At 32.5% G+C, this 21970-nt stretch overlaps 1 protein-coding gene across 1 annotated transcript; it reads right to left on the reverse strand.

Moving 5' to 3' along the window:
- Positions 1–4417: 4417 nt before the first annotated feature.
- LOC123202160 (9-cis-epoxycarotenoid dioxygenase NCED1, chloroplastic-like) lies at positions 4418–6693 on the reverse strand. The gene has a single exon (XM_044617949.1). It carries the CDS (start codon positions 6583–6585, stop codon positions 4819–4821), a length of 1767 nt encoding a protein of 588 aa, XP_044473884.1. The 5' UTR covers positions 6586–6693; the 3' UTR covers positions 4418–4818.
- Between the last annotated feature and the right edge of the window lie 15277 nt (positions 6694–21970).

Genomic DNA, 21970 nt, shown 5'->3' on the forward strand with positions numbered 1-21970 from the left:
TAATTTCCACAGATGAAACCAAGAGGAAATGCATGCGTGTGGAAATTATCGATTTCCACGTTTTGTCTGTCTTAGGGTCCATGGATACCCATGACAAACTGAGAGCCACCATGGACGTCAGAGATTATTTCTCTCACCGGATTAAATTCCATTGATGCTGACGCCTGTCTCTTAGAATTTACTTACCACTGTTTCGAAATCTTTATATTTTTCCTTCCAGTTCCAGGGCCACTAAGCTTAGTCTGATTGCCCCAGCAATTTCGACCAAAAATCCAGAAATTAATGCCAGGAAATTTCTTCTAATTAAGTACGTCCTCAAAGTGTTTAATACGTATTAGTATTGGTTATTATTTAACTAGTAAATCTTAAAAAAAATTTAAGTACGAGCTAATATTAATTATGATTTAATAAAATTAAATATTAAATAGTTTAATAATAGTTTATAAATAAATTTAAACGGTAATAAAAATATGTTTAATATACTTAAAAGTTATGATATCAATAGATAACATTAGTGTGAGTTTTAAAGTTTATTACACATTTGATGAGATCTATTAACCTATCATATATTAGTTAGGTAATTTCTTGAAAACTCATACAATATAATTTTATTTATTGAAAGTCGTCATTTAAGGAAGATTTTATAAGCGGAAGACCAATCATACAGATAATTTTGAGAATTTTATAAATTCAGATTATATGGTGACTTTCTAAGTATTCTTATAACCCTATAGTTTAATTCAAAATAACCTCAATCACTTAATCCAATTAGAATTCATATTTTTATATGCTAAATTTATGCCCATTCGTAGTTGTATCTTTGTCTTCGATTATTATAGAAATTTTGCTGACCATTTTGTTGTTGTAAAGTGATTTTTTTTCTCTCAAATCCTTAGATTTTTTCTTCACCCCTTCGGCCATTAGCAACCACCGATTTCCAACCTAAACTTAGCCATTGAAAACTTCACCCCAAACCTATGAACAATGAAACATTGTCAAAACCTATGGACAATAAAGCATTATCTAAATCTAGATAATGAAGCGTCATTTCATCCAGAGAAAGGTTTTGGTCGGATTTCAAGAGAGGGTCATCGTTCACGAGAGAAAGTGGCCACATTTCAGGATATCAAACTTGAGGGGGGGGAAAGTGAATTTTTTAAACCTTAATCTCAGAGAAAAATTGTTAGTTTTCTAACCTAATGATAAAAAATGAGATATAATTTTAATTATTTTAATATAACTGATAAAATAATAATTTTACTTTTAATCCTATCAAAAAATTCTTAATTGTGTGATAATAAATTAAATTTTAGATAGATGTTTGGATATTTTAACTATCACAAATATATATTTATCCTTCCACTAAAACTTCGATTGGAAATAGCCCTTCACGTAAAATGTTGGTTAATCCTCTTTCCTTCCCTATACGTAATAAATTGATATGGCACACATTAAGAAGTCTTAAAATACAAAAACATAGAGCTTTTATTGCATCGGAATTAAAGATTTCTAACTTATTTATATCATTCGCATTAAAATATGAATTTTTTTTTTAATCTATTAATAAAATTATATTTAGTTATAGCTATACATTTGTCTAACTCAAAGAGCCACTGAGAAGTAAAATATGCAGCATTTCGATTTTTGAAAGTGGGTAATTTCATAGGGTTGATTAGATCATTTATTTATTTATTTATAAGTGGAATTAATTATTTCTTTGATATATGCCAACAAAAATTGTAATATTTGTGTTTTTCTAATTTCCTCTTATGATCTAATGATAATTAATGAGACAAATATAATCTTTGAGAAGATCTTTTTCTCACCATAATAATGCTGTCTTAATCTATGTTCTTCATTATTTTTTAATACAAACTTGAGCTTGTTTGCGTAATTAAAGTAAAGATTATTTTAATTCTGTAAATAATTAATACTAAGTTTATGGTGACAATTGAGTCAAAGTAAATATTGTTGAAAACTCTTAATAAATTATTAAACTTTTAACATATTTAATATAATAATTATGGGATGGATAGTTAGACCCAAAGTTTAGATTCAAATAAAATTTTACCGTAAAAAAAAAAAAAAAAAAAGACTTTTAATGAATATTAGAATTGAAAACCTATAAAAGTATTACATAATTGGGAGGAATAATTAATAACATGAGATGTGACATTTCTGTAGTCCTAATATTAGGAAAGCCAAATGGCCTATTTTCATTCCAAGTCTATTTCTTTTTAATTTTAAGCTTCATTAATTAATTTTAAAAAATTTAAATATCTATTTATATATTAATTTTGATTATTATTATTTTAAATTTTTATTTAAAAAATAATAATTTATTTTATTTCTCACCTTAGTTTTAAAAATTAATCATTTATTTCCGACTTTAATTTTAAAAGGTTACTTATTCTTTTTTTTTTTCTCAAAACATATTTTTTTCAAGAGAAATGTTTTATCTTTGTACTTTGACAAATTTTAGTTTACCTCCCTATATTTTTCTTGCTTCCAGCCACCACCTCCAGCTTTTGAAATCTTCTCCACGGCTATTGCTCCCTTCCCAGCATTCATCCTCCTTCATCTCCTACTGCCTCTCTGCCATAGACCGAACCAATATCAGCCTAGCATCCGTCTCCAACGAAGTTTGTTTCCTCCCAACATGTATGTAACTATTTTTCCCTTCTCTCAATTCCGTCAAGAGTTTACCTCTCTCAATTATGTCATCTTCTTCATCGAGAGCAAGCAAGTCATGTGTGTCTTCCCTCACCAGCACCACGATAGCCTTCTCCTCCGTCACCATTTGCCTACTCCAATCAATTTCTTAGCGCGTGATTTTCTTTTGTTTCACCTTTTTTGTTGTCATGACTTCTCTACTAAGACAGACGCACGAAGAAGAGAGTTTACTAGTGATGGGGTTGACGATGTGTCAGATGAAATCACCTAGAAGAATGGTCGCTGGAAAGAGAAAATGAAACTTTGAGGGTGTAAATATAATGTTTTGAATTTTAAAGGGATGGTTGTTAAGCCTAAAATATAGAAATCCTAAGAACTTTAGAGAATGAGGGTGAAAAAATAACTTTTCAAAATTAAGTTAGGAGAAAATTGTTAATTTTTAAAACTAAGGTGAAAAATTGAATAAAATATTTTTTAAAATAATAATTTTATCTTTAAAAATAAATATAAAAATTAATAAATAAATAAATATGTAAATGTATAAAAATTAATAGGTAAAAACTAAAAAAAAAAAAAGAATAAACTTGGTACGTGAATAAGTCGGAATCAATCCTACTCAATAAAGGTTAAAGATGATGGTGAAATTGCTGGAATTTTGTGAAACTTGGAACCATTATGAGCCGTCCGCATGAGTTGGGCAGAGAGAAAATTAAAATGAAGTTCCCTTCCCTAGGTAACATAGGTTTGTGTAAAAGACATTTGACATTTCATTTTCGTTTCATATCCAAGAAGATCTACTGGCATGGCCAAGCTTCTCCTCGGAGAAAATTAATTAGAAAGAGATATTTAGACTTTTACCATCTTATATATAAAATTCTTTTGTTCAATATGATTAATTTAGCTCTTAAGAGACAACTAATTCAAATGGGATTCTCCATTATTTGTATTAAAAAAAAAAAAGTTACTGTAATGCAATGTAAATAGGTGAAGGTGACAGTCGACAAAGTCTAGATGAAAACATAGGTTGGATTTGAAGCTTCACAGAAACCACATTCCTTTTTCACATAAAAAACAAAACGCCACCATCATCACTTAAACACAATCCAAACTCCATCTGTGTTGATGATGAAACCTCATTCCGGATGAATTCTTTTCTTTTGTTTGGGAAAGTGGGAAAATGGACCCTTCAACAGAATTTTCTCCAGTAATTCAGATTCATGCATGAAACCACAGTTCGCCATATACCTTCAACAATGAATTCTGCAAATTCCATCCGGTATGCGCATGTTTTAGCTTCATCAGCAAATGGAATGGCGACTACATAAAGTTGACATAATTCTGTCAATGCCAACAGAATTATCTCACGCGATAAGTCAAGAGTTTAACAACTTTTCCACTCAAGCTATCCCTTTATTGTAAATATTTCCCTTATTGTCTAACTTTCAAGTTGATGGGTTTGCTGGTTCCATGAGGTGTCTGGCAAATTGATCAGTCTAAGAATTTAGTGAATCATAATTCTATCTATCTATGAACTTGCCCTTTTCCATGTCAAAGTGCTTCAATCTTTTTTTTTTTTCATTGTTATTATTCTCAAATTCATGAAATAGACCAAACTGTCAACTATCTTGAGGTATCTCAGATTAAATCCATATCTCCAATACCATTGGTCCCAATTTTGAAATTATGCAAATACCATTATGTATATATTTACACAGAGAGAACAGAGAGAAACAGAACATGGAAATTGAGATATAAAATTTTGCTAACATTCTGGCTGTAGTTTATATGTATTTATGCACATACAGTGAAAGAATATGCAGAGAGTGGAAACCATCTGAGCTTCAATCCTAGCTACACCCAGAAGCTACATGCCGGTTTCTCAAAATCTATCACTACTAAATAACAAAAAGAAACAAAACCCCACAAAAGAGGAGATTCCGGGGAAGTACATGAACTCATCCCTCTGGTTCTTCTTTCATATGCTAAAACTCTATAACCTTTCTTTTTTTTTTTTTTTTTCTAACAGGGGAATCAAGTTTTGGCTTGGCATGGCCAGGTCTTAAACCCAGTTCTATCACCTGGAAATTTCTCAGCTCATTCACTCAAGCCAATCTTTGGGGTCTAAAAGAACTTTATAAACTTTAATTAGACTTGTTTCTCCAAATCTTTGGCGCTTATGAAAGTGCCATGAAAACCATAAGGAACTCGAGATGGAAGCATAACTGTGGCTTCAAGCTTCAAATTCATGGCGTCAATGATTTGCAGCTCAGATTTCCACTCCTTTTCGTCATGAACAAAGGCCAGAATGTAGCCATCGTCTTCATTTTCAGAATTAGACCCTCTTGGGAAGAAGAAAGGCTCGCCGCCGTACCTTTGGTCGCCGTATATGTATTTGCGGACCTCTCCGGTGGAAAGATCAACTTTTGCAAAGCCTGAGACTTTCGGCCATGGCTCAGCCAGGGCTAAATACGCAAACCGGGTTTTTCTTCCAAGCAAGTTCCGGTTAACCATTCCGGCCTCTAAATTGACTTGCTCTGCCTCTGAAATTATCGGCCGGCGGGTGGACTTACCCGTCTTTAGATTGAGTCTAATTTCTGACAAAACACTCCGCAAATTCTCATCACATTCATTGAAAATGGAGTCCGGAGGAGTCATGCATGAACCAATTACAACAACTTCATCAGTTTCAGGCTCCTCCCAAGCATTCCATAGATGGAAACAAAAGCAATCTGGAGCTTCAATCCACTTAATCTTCGAAGCATCAATGGCATTCTTGTCTAAAACCCCGAACCTTGACATCTTGTTCTTATCATAAATCACCGGAGAGCCACCAAGAATCATTTCCGGGAGTTTAAACACAACTTGTTGATCCGGAACCACAATGAAATTCTCAGTGATGGCGAAATCATGCATCATTGTTGGTTCATCAACAGGAATCTCAACATCCGGCGACTTTGAGCCGTCGGGGGAGAAACGAAAGTACTTCAAGTAAGGCTTCTGAATAACATCATAACTAAGAGCGAACAATTCGCCGGAAACAGGATCAACTTTCGGGTGAGCTATCATTGTTGAATTAAGCTGACCATCGAAGTCAAAACGACCCACCGTTTTGAGATCGCCGGAAGGAGTGATGCGAACATGGTAAGGTAAATCGTCTTCAGACATGGCTAAAAGCCGGTTGTTAAAGTAAACAAGTCCGGCGTTGGCACAGCCGGAGCCATTGCTGGGATCAACAATGCCAAATAGAGCTCTACTGTAGAAAAGAAGCAATCTTGCAATGCCTGAGTGGCCGTGGAGTTCACCAATGGCTTTAGGGAACATTGGACGGCCTAAAGTTCGTTCTTGAACAAAGCGGTTGGTTTCAGTGAACCTACAGGCGTAGCTAACGGAGCCTTTATTGAACTGAACTGCATGAACCATGCCGTCTCCGTCGAATAAGTGATGGCCTGCGACCGGTTCGTGGAGAGGATTAGCTCCATTTCGAACATAGACACCTTGAACGCAATCTGGGACTTTTCCGGTGACCGGAAGGGAGTGAGAAACGGGCTTCTCCGGGACAGGGGCGAAGTTCCCGGATATTTGGACACGTGGGTCAGCTGTTTTGGGAAGTGTGTGTTGACGCTCGTGCGAAACCAAGGCGTTTTCAAAGGCGTCCACAACCGAAGCTGCAGCTCGTTGAAAAAAGTTCCAGTTTTGAGGAAAAGAAAGAAAATTAGAGTTATCTTTAGACTGTTTCAATGGAGAACAAGTGGGAGATTCCTTAGGCAAATGAAGAATTGAAGGACTTTGAAGTGAACAATTGATGTTATTGTTAGGCCTTTTAGAAGCCACGTATTCCAATGAAGAAGAAGATGAAGAAGAGTGAGGGTTAGCCACCCAAGAACATATCACCGTCGCCACTGCTGCCGCCATGGTTATCTATTTTCACAAACTTAGAATTCGATTTGGCCAAGAAGTGAGATCCGTAATGTGGGTGATTTTAAGCAGGGAGAAATGGAGTGTTGAGTGTTGAGTATTGAGTGTTGAGGAAGAGGGCAGGGGGGTATATATGGAGAGAAGGGAGGAGAAAAAGGGGCCCATGGTGGACACGTAAAAGAAGGCCACGTGTATGTTCGAAGAGAAGAAAGGATTGTGGGATGAGATGCAAGATTGCTTAAAAACTTGGCACTAATCAGGGTGGATACGACTTAGTCGGAGCTCAAATATTTTTTAATTTAAATTTGATTTAAATAAAAAATAATTTAATTTAAGTTTGATTCAAATTTATTAAACTTTTAATAAAAGTGATTCAAATTTGATTTGAATAAAAATAATTTGATTCAAATTTGATAATTATTTAATATAATTTAAATCAAACTATAAACTAAGTTTAAATCAAATCAAAATGTCTATTTAATTCATAAGTTAAATCGAATCAAATTCTTTATAACTCAAATTTAATTTAATTTTAAAATGAGTCAAACTTTTTATTTCAAACTCAATTTATATTTAAATTAAATTAAATTAAATCAAACTAATTTTTAAACTCGAGTTAGCACGATTTGGGTCTTGTCCTAGACACCAACAGAAATTCTTTCATTCTCTCTCGCTTTCACATTTTCTTGTGGGATTTGGAGAGTAATTTATGCCAAAGGATAAAAAAAGAGAGTTCCTTAATCGCGGAAAGAATTTGACCAAGACTTTAATTTAACTAAGTTTTTAAATATTATTATAAAATTAGAAAAGAAATTTAAAAAAATGGTATTGGAGGAATTGGCAATGGGGGGTTGGTTGGTTATTGTATTGGTGTTTACGACACGTCTAGTTAGGTTTTGTAACCCCGCGTTGAAAACTCAAGTGGAATTAGTTTTGGTTTGATTGAGAGAGAACCACATGACCGACACGTGGCGAATATGTTCTGTTCGTTTGGGTTTTGCTTTTCACTCTCGTATCTATTTCACATCAATGACCAATTGCCCCACACGCTCTTTGCTTTCCGTGCAGTATGTTTAATTCGGAAAATATTTTATTATAATAAAAATTTATATATATATAATATCAATATAAAAACACGTGTGTATATATATATATATATATATATATATATATTATAATATAATATAATAATTTTATATTAATAATAAATTAATTTTTAATTATATGATAATATATTTTTATATATATATATTTGTGTACTAAAAATATATGTACATAGAATTACTCATTTTATTATCAAAATTATACAATTATTTTGAAGATTCATTATTTATAAGATTATTATTTTTACTTAAATATTTTTAAGTACAATTATTTTTAAAATATTTTTTGATCAAGATTACTCATTTTAAAATATTATTTTTAAAAAAATTAATAAGTAAAGATAAAATTATAATAAAATCAAGATTACCTTATTAATTTTTTGATCTCTAAGATAAAAGTGATAATAAGATTACATTCTATATTACTTATCATATCATCATTGAAAATAAAAGATTATCGAAATCTTTTATTACTGATAAATCAAACAAAATAATTTTAGTAATAAAAGATAGATTGTTAAAATAATCTTTATATACCTTGAACCAAACGCCCTTTTATTTGTGACCAAATGATAGCTACAAACGTCAGATTTTGAAGGAAGGTGATAGGTTGACATGAGATAGATTATATATGTCAATGAAAGTAATCCTTTCAAAACATATAAATGATATTTGAGTAGTGTTATATGTACAACTTTTATATAGCACTTTGTATACAAACAACGATGTGTCAGATAGTTGAACCTAATCATATGGTGATATATCATTATTTATATATAAAATTATGCACATAATTTTATTATTTTATAAACTTTTTATTAAATTAATGAATGGTTTACTCCGTGATTGAGAGACAGTAAGAGTTAGGTGTGGTGTGCAATGGCATCCTTCACATTGTCATTAGTTGGCAAATCTCCTAGAAATTAGATTTTCTCCTCCATAAACTACAATTATGCCCATTTTTTAGGTGAAGATTCCTTCTTTCATCTTCCATTTGTTTAATTAATTAGTATGAACAAGCTTTAATTAAGTTCCAATCATGGGGTAACAACCATATCCTCCATTCATCATCTTTCAAACCTAAATTTTTAACTTATTTTTACAAGTAGGATTAGTCTCCCTAATGTCATGGATGACCTTTAACACATTTGATTATAATAAATTTCCATGACTATATTTAACTACTTGGATATTATATTCACCTGAATCAAATCCATATTATATACAATACAAGAGCATACTAATTTCTAAATGAAATTAATATTTTTGATGCATGGGATTTTTCTGACCTTATCTTCAGTCCAACATATATTTGCCGTCAAATCTGATTTTTAATTAATTATAAGATATAAGATTCGTGCCACCAAGGGAGACTGAGTTTAATTACCCCAACTATATTTTTCTTTTCTCCAACTTTATATAGTTATTTAATATAACCAAATATTATAATTATTCATTTTGAGTATTACTTTTTGTGATTGAGTATTATTTTATTCTTAATTCAAAATATCAATCACTTAATGACATACATCAACTGTGTACTTAAAATGGGTATACATAGTTTTATTAATTTAATATATGTTTCATTTCTAAAATCCTTAAAAATCTTTTATAGATGTGTAATCTTTTATAGATGTGTTTAATTTGAATAATCTTTTACAATTAATAATGAAATATTATCACCAAGATAGATTACTTGAAAGATTATAGAGTATAAATTAGTATCATATTTGGTAATATATAAATAATTATTATATTTCTTTGAGATTAATAAAAGAATATTAAGATTTTCCTTTTTACTTTAATGCTCTTAAATATGTTAAATAAATCAAAATGTGTGGGAACATGTGGAAAACAACAACGAATCAAAGAAACAAGCCCCTAGCTAAATGGTAAGGGGAAAACTATAATCAAAATGTGGGGTTGAATGCGAGTTCAACTACTATCAGTGCTCTAAACAATCAATGGTGTGTGCAACAATGATTAGGTTTTTCTCTAGGGTCAACCACTATGGAGGTGGTTGCTTCCAAATTTGCAAGCAACTACTTCCTTGATTTTGGATGGAATTTTCAAGATCTAAAGTTTTGGCAATTGAGATCCAAGGTTTCAAGGGTGTTGGTAGAATGTGGGAGGTGGAGGTGGCAATGTGGTGGTGGTGATGGCTGGTGGGTTGGATGGTGGGTTGGGTGGCTTGTAATTTTAATTGAAATTATACAAAAATAGTTAAAATAGTCACAACAGACTTTTAGGTTTTGTTGTTATTTCTATTGTATGTGAAGACATTTTAGTCCTAAAATTTTAATTAGTAAAAGTAAAAATATAACAAAATTAAGTTATCTCAATAATCTTTTTATAGTCAAGATAGATATAATCTTATCATACTACTTAATTTGGTGATCAACTATTACCGAAATTATTTATTAATTGACAAACCAAATGCCAAACTTATTTTTACTAAGCATTTATATTTTATTTGTCAAAATATTAAAAAATAAAAACAAAGTATATGATTATTCTATATTGTAATGTCAAGAAAATTTATTATACTTTTAAAGCAAAATATAAGAATTAAAACTAACATTTACACTACAGGCAGTAGAAGGAACATATACTCACAGTGCCTCCTCACAACAATCTTATGATATGTTTAGCATATATGTATCTCGAGCCTCAAATCACCATGGTCTCATCTTAGTTTTCACCTTTTCATAACTCATGCCCTACTATCACTTCATCTCTTAAGCATATTAGGTATTACTATACGCCTTGAAATTTGTATTATATCTCGGGATGACCCCCATAAACATCTAACTTGATTCCCCTTTTACTTTAATTTTTCCTTATGAACATGCATCCCTCATTGGGATACATGGGCTTTAATTTTCTTATCACTATAAGGAAGGGCATGTGTCTCATAGGAGACTGGCATCCTTATCACTATCCCCTCTAGACAATGCCTCCTTGTCACTATAAGGACGAGCATCCCTTTTCTTTATGCTATAAATGCTCATCTTTCATCATTATGTAACACCCTATCTCCAGACTATACCCCTATAAGTAATTTACTAGGATGATATGTCATATATACAGTAACAATTCTCATATGTATAAAATCCAAAAAATAACCTCATGAAATACCTCGGTAATTTATTAAATAAAAATATGAAATCAACAATTTATTGAAATCATACTAATAATAATCAAAAGAAATGGTCCCAAAGCAATTTAATTCAAAGATTAAAATAGAAAGTCTTTGATGGTGGTTGTGTGGTCACTGAGCTAATCCACTAGCATCCCCGTCTGCCCTACCCTTATGTCTACTTGTAAGCCAAAGCAAAACACATGAGTGATAATTCACCCAGTAGGCACACACAATCACTGAGCATTACCAGAATATCCTTAGATAGCTTGACTATCTATTTATCCATATCATTTGGCGTCTCATACGCATATCAAGTTGAGATGCTTCTTACACCTTATTGAGAATTGGGGTGGACATCCCGGATGCCTCTTATAACACGTGTATTAATGAGATGGATGCCCTGGATGCCTCTTACAACTCATATACCAATGAGATGGACATCGCGAATGCCTTTTACAACTCATATACTATCACAACGGATATCTTGGATGCCTCTTATATGAACCTACTTGGAATAGACATCTCAACCGTCTCTTACATCCTTTAATCATCACACGAAGGGCAAAACATCTTCTTCCTAACCCTCAAAATGATGTCCCTTTTTTGTTATTGTGAGGGACGATCATCCTAAAATCGGTAGGGATTGTTGTCCCCTAACCCCCCCCCCCCCCCCCCCCTCCAATTTTCTCCCCTTTGACCTCATTCCCATGTGCTAAAAACCATTGATAGTTAAGTTACCAATCTACCTTTAATGCATGACTACATTGTTTCCTACCTCGCGATAGGACAGTCATCCCAGTTTTACTACCTTGCCTCTGCAACTTCTAAGGTCACAGAAGTTCTAATAGTGATTCAACAACAAAACATCTTGAAACAATCCAAGACCACCCCTACCTTATTCCATTCACCAAAACTAATCCAAAAACACCCACAACATAACAACCCCATAGTAAAACTCAAAGAAATTCACGTATATGATTCTTATACCCTATCATCCTCATAGCCCTAAACCCATTCACACATACAATAAATAATATATATATATATATATATATATATATATATATATATATATATATATATATATATATATATGTAGATTGCATATATCTTCATATAATCAATCAAATTACAAAATAGACAATCATGGCAAAATATGGCAGCGAACAAAAGAAGAGGAAAGAATTTCGCCTACCTATCCTTTGATGATGCTGAAATCAAGGGATGGGTAGGTGTCTTGATCTAGACTTAATTTCTATCAACACTTAGCTTTATTTCAATTTGCCTAATTTTTAGGGGTATTTTTGTCATTTTACCCCACACATAATCGTTCTTAAAACATAAACAGGCAAACTTCATGTCCTAGTTGACCAATCATTAATCAACGACGTTTACACGGAAATATATATGAGTGTGTAAGTCGTTACCCATTAATGACAATTTCTGAAAATTCCATAAAACTGCATATTATTCAAAATTCAAAATGCATTAACAACACATGAGCATGTACGTTAACATGCATGGGCATATGTTTTTTTTTCTAAACTTAGCCATTTTTTTATGCTTCACATGACAAATGACCATTCTACCCTTGTCAACACACACGAACGTGTTGCTTGTGCATCATCAAAATCACTTAAATACAATTAAATCACACAAATTAAGAGGTAAAAGACAAATAAACCCTAGCCATACCTATATGTGTTACATGTGATCATAGTGGATTTGGTCTCTTGTTTCCTAATTTGTGACTTCTAGAAGAAAAAATCTCTTGCTTAAGGTCTATCTTACAAGTTACAAGTTGGTGATGTTTGTTCATTGTTCATTGGCCATTATTAGGAGTCATATCCATAAGTTAGATCGAAAAAGAATTTTGACTATATAACATAAATTTTTCTTCCGTCTTTTTTTTCGCTTTTATCCATATGAATCACACCACATGAGCAAGACCACTCAATAAGAGTTTAGGTCTACTCGAACATTAAGTAGTACATACCAATTATATCCTCTTTTGAATCCTAAAGTGACTAATTCAAGGTTACAGTCAACAACACTTCATTTGATAAATAATAAAATTAAGGCCAAAAGACTTATTCCCACCCAAGGTCTGAGTGTTGTCTGGAAGGACAAAGACGAATCATCTTCGTCTATCCAAGGAAACGAAGGTAATTCGTCTTCATCTCCTTGTCGGATGAAGATGAATTCATCTTCATCTGATTCTTTGGTTGCCAATGACTACTCTGGAGTGGCCAACACAAGAAGATGGATGGGAAGCGTCAATTGTTGGCCAAAATGAAGGAGATGGCCAGAGAAGAGAAAAAACCTAGGGGAAAATGGTAACTTTTTAATCCTTTGGGTGGGAGAAAAATTATTAGTTTTTTAAACTAAGGAGATAAATGAGATAAATTTTAGTTTTTAAAATTTTTTTGATTAAATAGCAATTTTACCCTTAACTCTAATTGAGAATTTTAATAGAATAATAGGTGTTTAATTTTTTAAAACCCTACGAGAGATACTGGAAATACACCAAACATTGGATGGGAATAAGTCTTTTGGCCTAAAATTAATCGTAATAGCAAATCTAATTATTTCAAAATTAATGCATTGTGGGTTCAACAATGATCCAGTATCAAAGTAGTTAAAGCTTGTGTGTTGTGATCCATGAGAAGTGGAAGATCACGTGATAATTACTGGTCTAATATAGTTTAATTAAATAGAATTTGTGGGTTAATTAATTGAGGTTGATAGTAATTGGATAACTGATTAAGGAATTGAGAACTTTATTATCTTTGTTTGGATACGGCAGATGAAATGTATTTCTGACACTAGAATGCATGTGGGTTCTCATTAATTTTCTAAAATGATTGATCGAATTCGGGAAACAAATATTGTAATATTTTGTTTAGAACTTTCAAATGGCTTTCAGAGAGATCTGGTGCAAAGGGTTCAGTGTCTTATAGTCATTGGTTAACGTGTGCACATGGTAGCACATGTGTATTATCTCCAAATCATTTGATCATTTCCCAATATTGATCTTTGAAAACCTAAATTAATCTTCCGTTGTTTGAGCATGAAATATCCTAATGACTACTCTGCACTTAAAACTTTTATAAACTATCAATGTTTACCATCTGAGTTTAAAAAATGTATTTTTAACCCATTCATTGAAGTTAGAAATTGATTTTAATAGTCCATAAGTAATCTTATTATTTTATATGATACATACTAGGGTTAATATTAGTTAGATCTCTAATAGTATAAACAAATTTCATTTTCATCCTAACTATTTTATATGCGTCTTTATTTTCTCTTCTTTTCTCATTTTCTCTTTTCTCATTTCTTGGTCATCAAAAAACACTTAGAAGGGAGCCGATAAATCTGGAAGTTGTAATTTTATGATTTGAGATGTGAGTTAAGGATTGGAGGAGAAATAGGGCAGTAAACTCCAAATAGTCAACAGGTGCAGTGTCCCTGAACTTGTTAGCGACATGGGTGAGTTGCTATCTAAAGGATTTTACTAAGGTAAATGAGATGCAAAAGTAGAAAATGGAGGTGTATGGATTAGGGGGGTGACAGAGGTGATGACGCTATAAATGGAGTAGTTATTGAATTGGTTGGTGGTGGTAGAGATGCAAGAGCAATTTGTGGAGGTGCAACTAAAGCGGTATATGGTGGCACTCCATAGAATTGCCCATTAAATAAGCCCGACAAATTTACTCTTTATTTTATCTTCAGAAAAAGGGTTCATTTTGCATTCAAAGAAACTAAACAACTTGAGTTAGGTGTTTGGTCTTGAATTGAGAGAGTCTTACATTCACACAAAGGAAGAAGAAAGTAGTAAAAGAGATGTGTTTGTTAGTTGGAAAATTTTCACACACCATTTTCTCTCACCTCCCAAATTGTAGTAGTGTATGCACAAATATTTAAATTATTATCAAGAGTTTAACAATTCACACTAATTGAATGATTCTTTACCGAATTTAAACTTTTTGGGGTAGAGGTGTTCAATTGGAGTGGTTAGAGGAGGAGATGCGGAAGTGGCAAGTAGTGGAGCAACAGGAGTCAAAAGTGGTAGATCTAATGAGAAGTCATAGATCTAATTAAAATCTGATAGATCCAGATTAAATTGATTATACAACAAAGATGTTAAAATATTTTTAGGATGAATAAGAGGTGGATAAAAATTATTAATCATGAATAGGCAATAATTTTATAAATTTTTATAGGGTTAACTATTATTTAACTTCAGTAAAAACAGATAACATTTTTATCATTTCACAAATTTTATTAAAAAAATAATGTAACATATTTTATTATCAAATTTAACAGATGGTGGAAAATGGACTTTCCAACTGAAAGGGTGGAAAATGGTTAATTTATCCAAGTTCGCGTGGGACATAGTGATTACGCCTTCTCCAATTGAGTAAAATATATTAATTTTATGGTGAACCAAAAGAATAAAGATAATTTAATTGGATTGATGGACCAACCGACTTTACCAGAAAAAACTGCCAACTGCCCAACACCAACGAACCTACCACTATTTGTTTAATTAGCATTTCTTAATTTATAATCAAACGTTGTTTTCTATGCAGAAGGCTCCACCATTCAAGAAACTAATCACTGCGGCCCTTCTCCTCCTGTTCTTGGATTCTTTCCCTAGGTCCGAGCATGCATGCATGAAGAAATCTTTATCTTATATAATTAAAATAAAAATAATAATTAGGCCAATGGATAACTTATAAAGTTACTAAAACATTAGAATATATATATATATATATATAAAAGTAACATTAGTGTTTCAATTGTGTATCAAAGCCTGAGTTATTTGGTTTAAGTGTTGATTTATGACTAGTTATTGATAAGATGTATATTTTAGGATTTTAAATATAAGATATGAGACTTAAATCCTATAATAAAAAACATGAGCTTCTAATATAAAAGTTATATCACTTTAAGTTTTTCAATCTTCATAATTAGTTTTTGAGATATAATTCTCTTAAGATTCATATCACTAGATATTAAAGTTATCACATATAATTATAGTGTTTGTCCAACCCTAACATGTAGGTAGTGCACAGTCAAAACTTCTGGGCTCTCCATGCTACATATACAACGGTGTTGGGGACATGGCACAAGTCATTTATTGGCAATTGGATGTGTAAATTAACCGTGAGCAAAGACAAGACAAATAAATTAGGGCAGGAGAGGGATTCTGAGGAAGGGCGCATGAAACCCAGTTGATGATAATTTAAAGGGCAAAGGTGGGGTTGGAATTGGTTTGAAATCAGCATAAAGAGTGAGACATGATGTTAATTCTGTTAAAGAGTGAGACATGTTGATATTAATTCAATTTCGTTATGTGGTTGGATGCTTTTCAATTCAAGTATTGTACCAATGGTCCTGAACAGTTTGGCACAATTATTAATCATATTTCCGTAAGATTATTGTGGTCTAAAATACATTGCAGACGTACAAGTTCTTTACAAATAAAGCCAAACAGTGTACTATGAGTTCTGTGCGGCAGCATTATTCACCATTGAAATGGCAAATTCTATGTAACAAAAAAATGGGCTACATGCATGAAAGAAAGAGGAAGAAGAGGAAAAGAAGAACTTGGCTACCCATGGGAGTGGAAAGTTCTTTGGATTCCAACCGCGTGAATAAGGACCGCTGATGGCCAAAATGTGGGTGCCAAGTGTAAAACTGTGCACAGTTTGTTGAAAAAAATTGAACTAAAATGGAAGGAAATGACGACAAAATGTAACATGATTGTTTCACTGCAAAACACCGAAGGCACTTGGATTTTCTTTCTTTTAAGTCATCCCACTTGTAGGAAGACTGGGATTTTCTTTCACTTTTTTATTTATGAAAATTAAAATAAATATGAAAATCCAGCCTCTTGATTTCTTCAAGGAATACCATGTGTGAAAGAAGTTTTAGAAAGATGATGGCATTATGTCACATGGGTGAATATAAACCGAGTTGAGCTCAAATACTTCTTAGGTCGAGTTTGACTTAAATTAAATATGATTTGACTCAAATTCTGTTCGAGTTTATCAAGTCAAAATTAAGAGTAACTTGAATTCAATTGAAATTCAACTTGAATTTTTAATTCGAATCCGTAACTCAAATTTTGATTTTATATTTGTAGTTTGAATTCATGGATAAACGACGTTGTCTTATCCAATGATAAGAAAAATGGCATTGTTTTAATAATTGTTTAATATAACTTAAATTGAATCACAAACTAAATTCGAACAAAATTGAATCATCCCAGGACTTGTGAATCAATTAAACCTAACTACTTGAGTTTCATAGTGAGATAATAATGGGTTAAAATATTAAGGGATTGTTTGGTTCATAGTAAAGAAAGATTATTTTGATAATTTATCTTTTATTACTTGTATTAATTTGTTTAGTTTATCAGTAATAAAATATTATAGTAATTTTCTATTATCAAGGTTGATGTGATAGGTAATCTCCACCTCAAGTATTAAAAGATTATTAAGATAATCTTGATTTTATTATAATTATATTATTATTTGTTAATTTGTAAAAACAAATAAAACCTCATTTTCAATTAACATGATAGATAATATAAAAAAATATTTTAAAATAATTATATCTAAAATATTTAAGTAAAATAATATACTAATATTCTTTTATTATCTCTAATTAAATATAATAATTATTTATATCTATTAAATTTTATCAAATATAATAATCATTTATACTTATTAAATTTTTAAATAACTTATCTTTAAAATAATTTTTTAATTTTAATAATAAAATATTACCAATCAAACACTTTCTAACTATATTTTTAGGCTACGAAAATTTCAACTATTAATTTACATTATATTGTAAATTCTATCTCTTGTATGGAGCTGGAAAAAAAAAATTATTTAAATTAGAGAATATTTCTCTTGTTAAGACCAAAACGATGTCACTCCCAAATAATTGGGGAAAAGAGTGACAGGAAATAGGAAGAGAAATTGCATATGACAAAATTGGAGGCAGCCAAATGGACTGCAGAAGTGGACCCTATTTTGTCCGGGGCCCACTCGACCAACACTTTGAATTGTAGCTAGACACGTCAATTGGGCCGGGTCGAATGGAGGCCCGGCCCGAAGCACGAAAAAAAGCCCGGGCACGACAAAGCCCGGCCCGGTACTGTAGCATGCCGGGCCGGGCCCATGGGCTTATCGGGCCGGGCCTTGGGCCTTAATATTAAACTCATGGGCTGGCCCGGCCCAGCCCGGCACTGTTCACATATATATATAATTTTTTTTAATTTTTTCTTCTGCCAAATGGCAGAAGCAAATTCTACCAAATGGCAGAAGCTGCTTCTGCCTGGTGGCAGAAGCTAATTCTGCCTGGTGGCAGAAGCTGCTTCTGCCAAATGGCAGAAGCCCAGGCAGAACGCTTCTGCCTGGCAGAACGGCTTCTGCCTTGGCAGAAGCCGTTGGCTAGCTTCTGCCACAAGGCAGAGGCAGAAGCCGTTGGCAACGGCTACTGGCGCCAGTAGCCGTTGCCAAACTTTGTTTTAATTTTTTTTTTAATTAATTGATTTTTTCCTATAAAAACCTATTCAATTTTTCATTTTCATTTTCAATTACAATTACAAATTTCTCAAACTCTCAATCTCTCAAACTCCCAATCTCTCAAACTCTCAATCTCAACTATTTATTATATTTTTAATTTCATTTTATTTTAATTTTATCATTACAATATATTACAAATGGATCCAATGTCAAATGAATTCAATCCATTTGAATATTATCATGCTGGCGCTGATGATATTATTGATGATGCACAAGGTGGGATAGGTAGAGCACCAATAGGTGAAAGTAGTACGGGTACAGGTTCGCATTGTTCGACAGAGAGAAAAAGAAAACAAACGTCAATGGTATGGGAACACTTTGATAGAATAGAGGAAACAATAGAGGGGAAATTAATTCGTCGAGCAGTATGCAAACATTGCGGTTCTTGTTTAACATGTGCAAGTACAAGTGGGACGGGACATCTTCGCCGACATGTTACTGATTACTGTAAAAAAATTCCACATGAACTTAGAGGACAAAAACAAATTGCATTCACCAGATCGCGATCTGTTGGTCCAGGTGCCACTTCAGCAGGAGGTCCGAGCGGTTCTGGACATATGGGAGAAATGTCAACTTTTACGTACGATCAAATGAAGGTTCGAGATTACATGGCCAGGTATGTCGTTGCTTCTGATCAACCTTTTAGTTATGCAGAAGATGAAATTTTAGAATGGATGATGCAAAATAGTATTCAACCAGCATTTAGAAGAATTCCTAGGTCAACTCTTAGGTCAGATATATTGAGAAATTATGAACTAATGAAAATAAAAATTATTGGAGAATTAAGTAATTTTAATGGTGTTATTTCAATAACTTCTGATTTATGGACTGCTACAAATCAACGTATAGGGTATCTTTGTGCAACTGCTCATTATATTAATTCTGATTGGCAATTATGCAAAAAAGTTATTGCATTTAGAAATTTAGAATATCCACATAATGGTCTTGCAATTTATCGTTCATTAGCAAATATTTTTGATGAATATAAAATTAATAATTCTATTTTTTCAATTACTTTAGATAATGCTAAAAATAATAATAAAGTTATTGAATATATGCATAATCATTTATCTCCTCCATTTAATGGAAAATTATTTCATGTTAGGTGTGCATGTCATATTATTAATTTAATCGCTCAAGATGGCTTGAGTTTGGCAAAAAAACATTTAGAAGTAATTAGACATGCCATTGCATATATTTCATCATCCCCATCACGGGTACAAGCATATCATCAATTATGTAAATCAATGGGGTTAAGAAGGAAAAAATTAAAAATAGATATTAGCACTAGGTGGAATTCAACATATCTCATGTTGAAAGCATGCGAAGGGTATGAAGTTCCTATAACACGATACTTCAATACCCAACCAATGGATTCGCAAGATCCTATTTTTTTGACTGATCAAGATTGGGAAATAGCTATGGCTTTAATGAACTTGTTAGAGCCATTGAAAACAGCCACAGATCATTGCTCAGGTGTGTATTATCCGACAACTTGTTCTATAATATATAATATGGTAGAAATAAGTGATATATTTAAAGAACATAGGTATCGTCACTCTCATAATGCTTTTCAAAATATATGTATGCAAATGGAACAAAAATTTAAAAAATATTGGAGTGAAATTCCTTTACTTTATTCTGCAGCTACTATTTTAGATCCTAGGGCAAAAACTAATGGATTACAAAATTTATTTGATGTTATTAATGAAAATTTGTCAATTAATAGCAATGTAAATTCTGTTGAATATGTTCAAGAATTTTTATTTGATATGTATAGTATTTATGAACAAAAATATAGAAAAACTGGACAAAGTTCTGCACCAGAGGTAAGCTCTGGTAGTTCAGGTAAAAAAAAGTCACGCATATGGTCTTTATTGCGCAAAGGTAAACAAACTGTTAGTCAAAGTACAAATTATAGTCAATTTTACAATTATATAAATATTGACCATTATCCTGAAATTATTCAAAGATATAATGCTGAAAAACTAGATGTTTTGGCATGGTGGAAAGACAAGGCAAAAACCTTTCCTGTGCTTGCAGCCATGGCTCGAGATCTACTAACACCTCCGGTGTCAACTGTAGCATCGGAATCCGCTTTTAGTGCAGGGGATGTGTGCTGGATGATAGACGATCCAATTTACATCCAAATATGGTCGAAGCGATAATGTGCATGAAAGATTGGATCAAAGCTGATTTTAAATTACAGAATCGTGTGACAGAAGATGTCTTTGAAGAATTCAAAGATTTGGATGTAGAAGATGAATAGATAAATATTATATAGTAGATAAATTTTATTTATGTTTTGTAATTTATACAATATGTAAATTAATTTATTTGTATTTTATTAACAATTTATAATATTTTTTATCATGTAACCACGGTATTCCTCCGCCATAAGTGAGGGATTATAAATAAAATATTCGGGGTACTGTTCTCGATTTTAATAATTGAAAAATAATTTGTGTTTAAAAATTTTAATTAAAACTTTTTTTAAAAATATTTAATAAGGCCCGGCCCGGCCCGTTTATTGAGGCCCAGCCCGGCCCGTTTAAAGCCCGTTAGTACATGGGCCGGGCTTTGGGCCTTTATATTTCAAAGGGCCGGCCCGGCCCGAAGGCCCATTACTGTTTGGGCCTCAGGCCCGGCCCATTAGCCCAACGGGCCGTGCTGGAGTCGGCCCGGCCCGGCCCGGCACGGCCCATTGACGTCTCTAATTGTAGCCGTCCTGCCAATTGATAATATCTGAAGCAGAATAGTGTTGGGACATGTCAAATCAATTGAACAAAACCCTGTGAGCGGAATGGCCCACTTTCCACTTTTCCAAACAATGCCTTAACATGTGCCGACTCACACGGGCTTCTTCTTCTTTTGACAAGTAATTGTTGTAATATAAATTTTCCATAAAAAAACAAATATAAAATTTAGATTTTTTTTATTTTTTCAATTCCGATTCTCTTATTTTTGTATTTTCCTTCAAGTAAAATCCTTTTTAGGGAAGAAGCATTGTGATATCCAATCAGAGCATGATTGGAAAAAGGTTAAAATTGTACATTACAATCTATTAAAACATGATGCACAATTATAAAGTGTTTGTATACAAACATACGTGAGTGTGTGTGCCGAAAAGAATTATGAAATTATGAAATTTGTGTCTATATATATAAAGCCACCATGTACGGTTGTGTATCCATCATGTACGGTCGTTCGTTATCTTTATCCAATCTTATACAATCCATGATACATCTGGATTTCGAAACGGATAAAAATTATCAAAGGACCATGTACACCTATGCATGATCCTTGCACGGTCATACAAAGGTCAAGGTAATTCGTCTAGGTTTATCTTTATCTAATTAGATAAACTCCAACTTCCATATTTTTAAACACATACAAACACCTAAGGATTATTAGACTTTAGTCCTTAGGTGAAATTAATTACACTTCAAGCCCAATGACCTTTTAAGACTCAAAATCCTCTATTTGGGTTTCAAACCAGATTCAATTTGAATAATTTTATGTCTCTAGAG

This window comes from Mangifera indica, chromosome 18 (genome assembly GCF_011075055.1).
Source record: "Mangifera indica cultivar Alphonso chromosome 18, CATAS_Mindica_2.1, whole genome shotgun sequence".
NCBI classification, from domain to species: domain Eukaryota; kingdom Viridiplantae; phylum Streptophyta; class Magnoliopsida; order Sapindales; family Anacardiaceae; genus Mangifera; species Mangifera indica.

Coding starts and splice junctions, on each gene's coding strand:
- LOC123202160 (XM_044617949.1), bottom strand. CDS start 6,585: ATGGCGGCAGCAGTGGCGACGGTGATATGTTCTTGGGTGGCTAACCCT.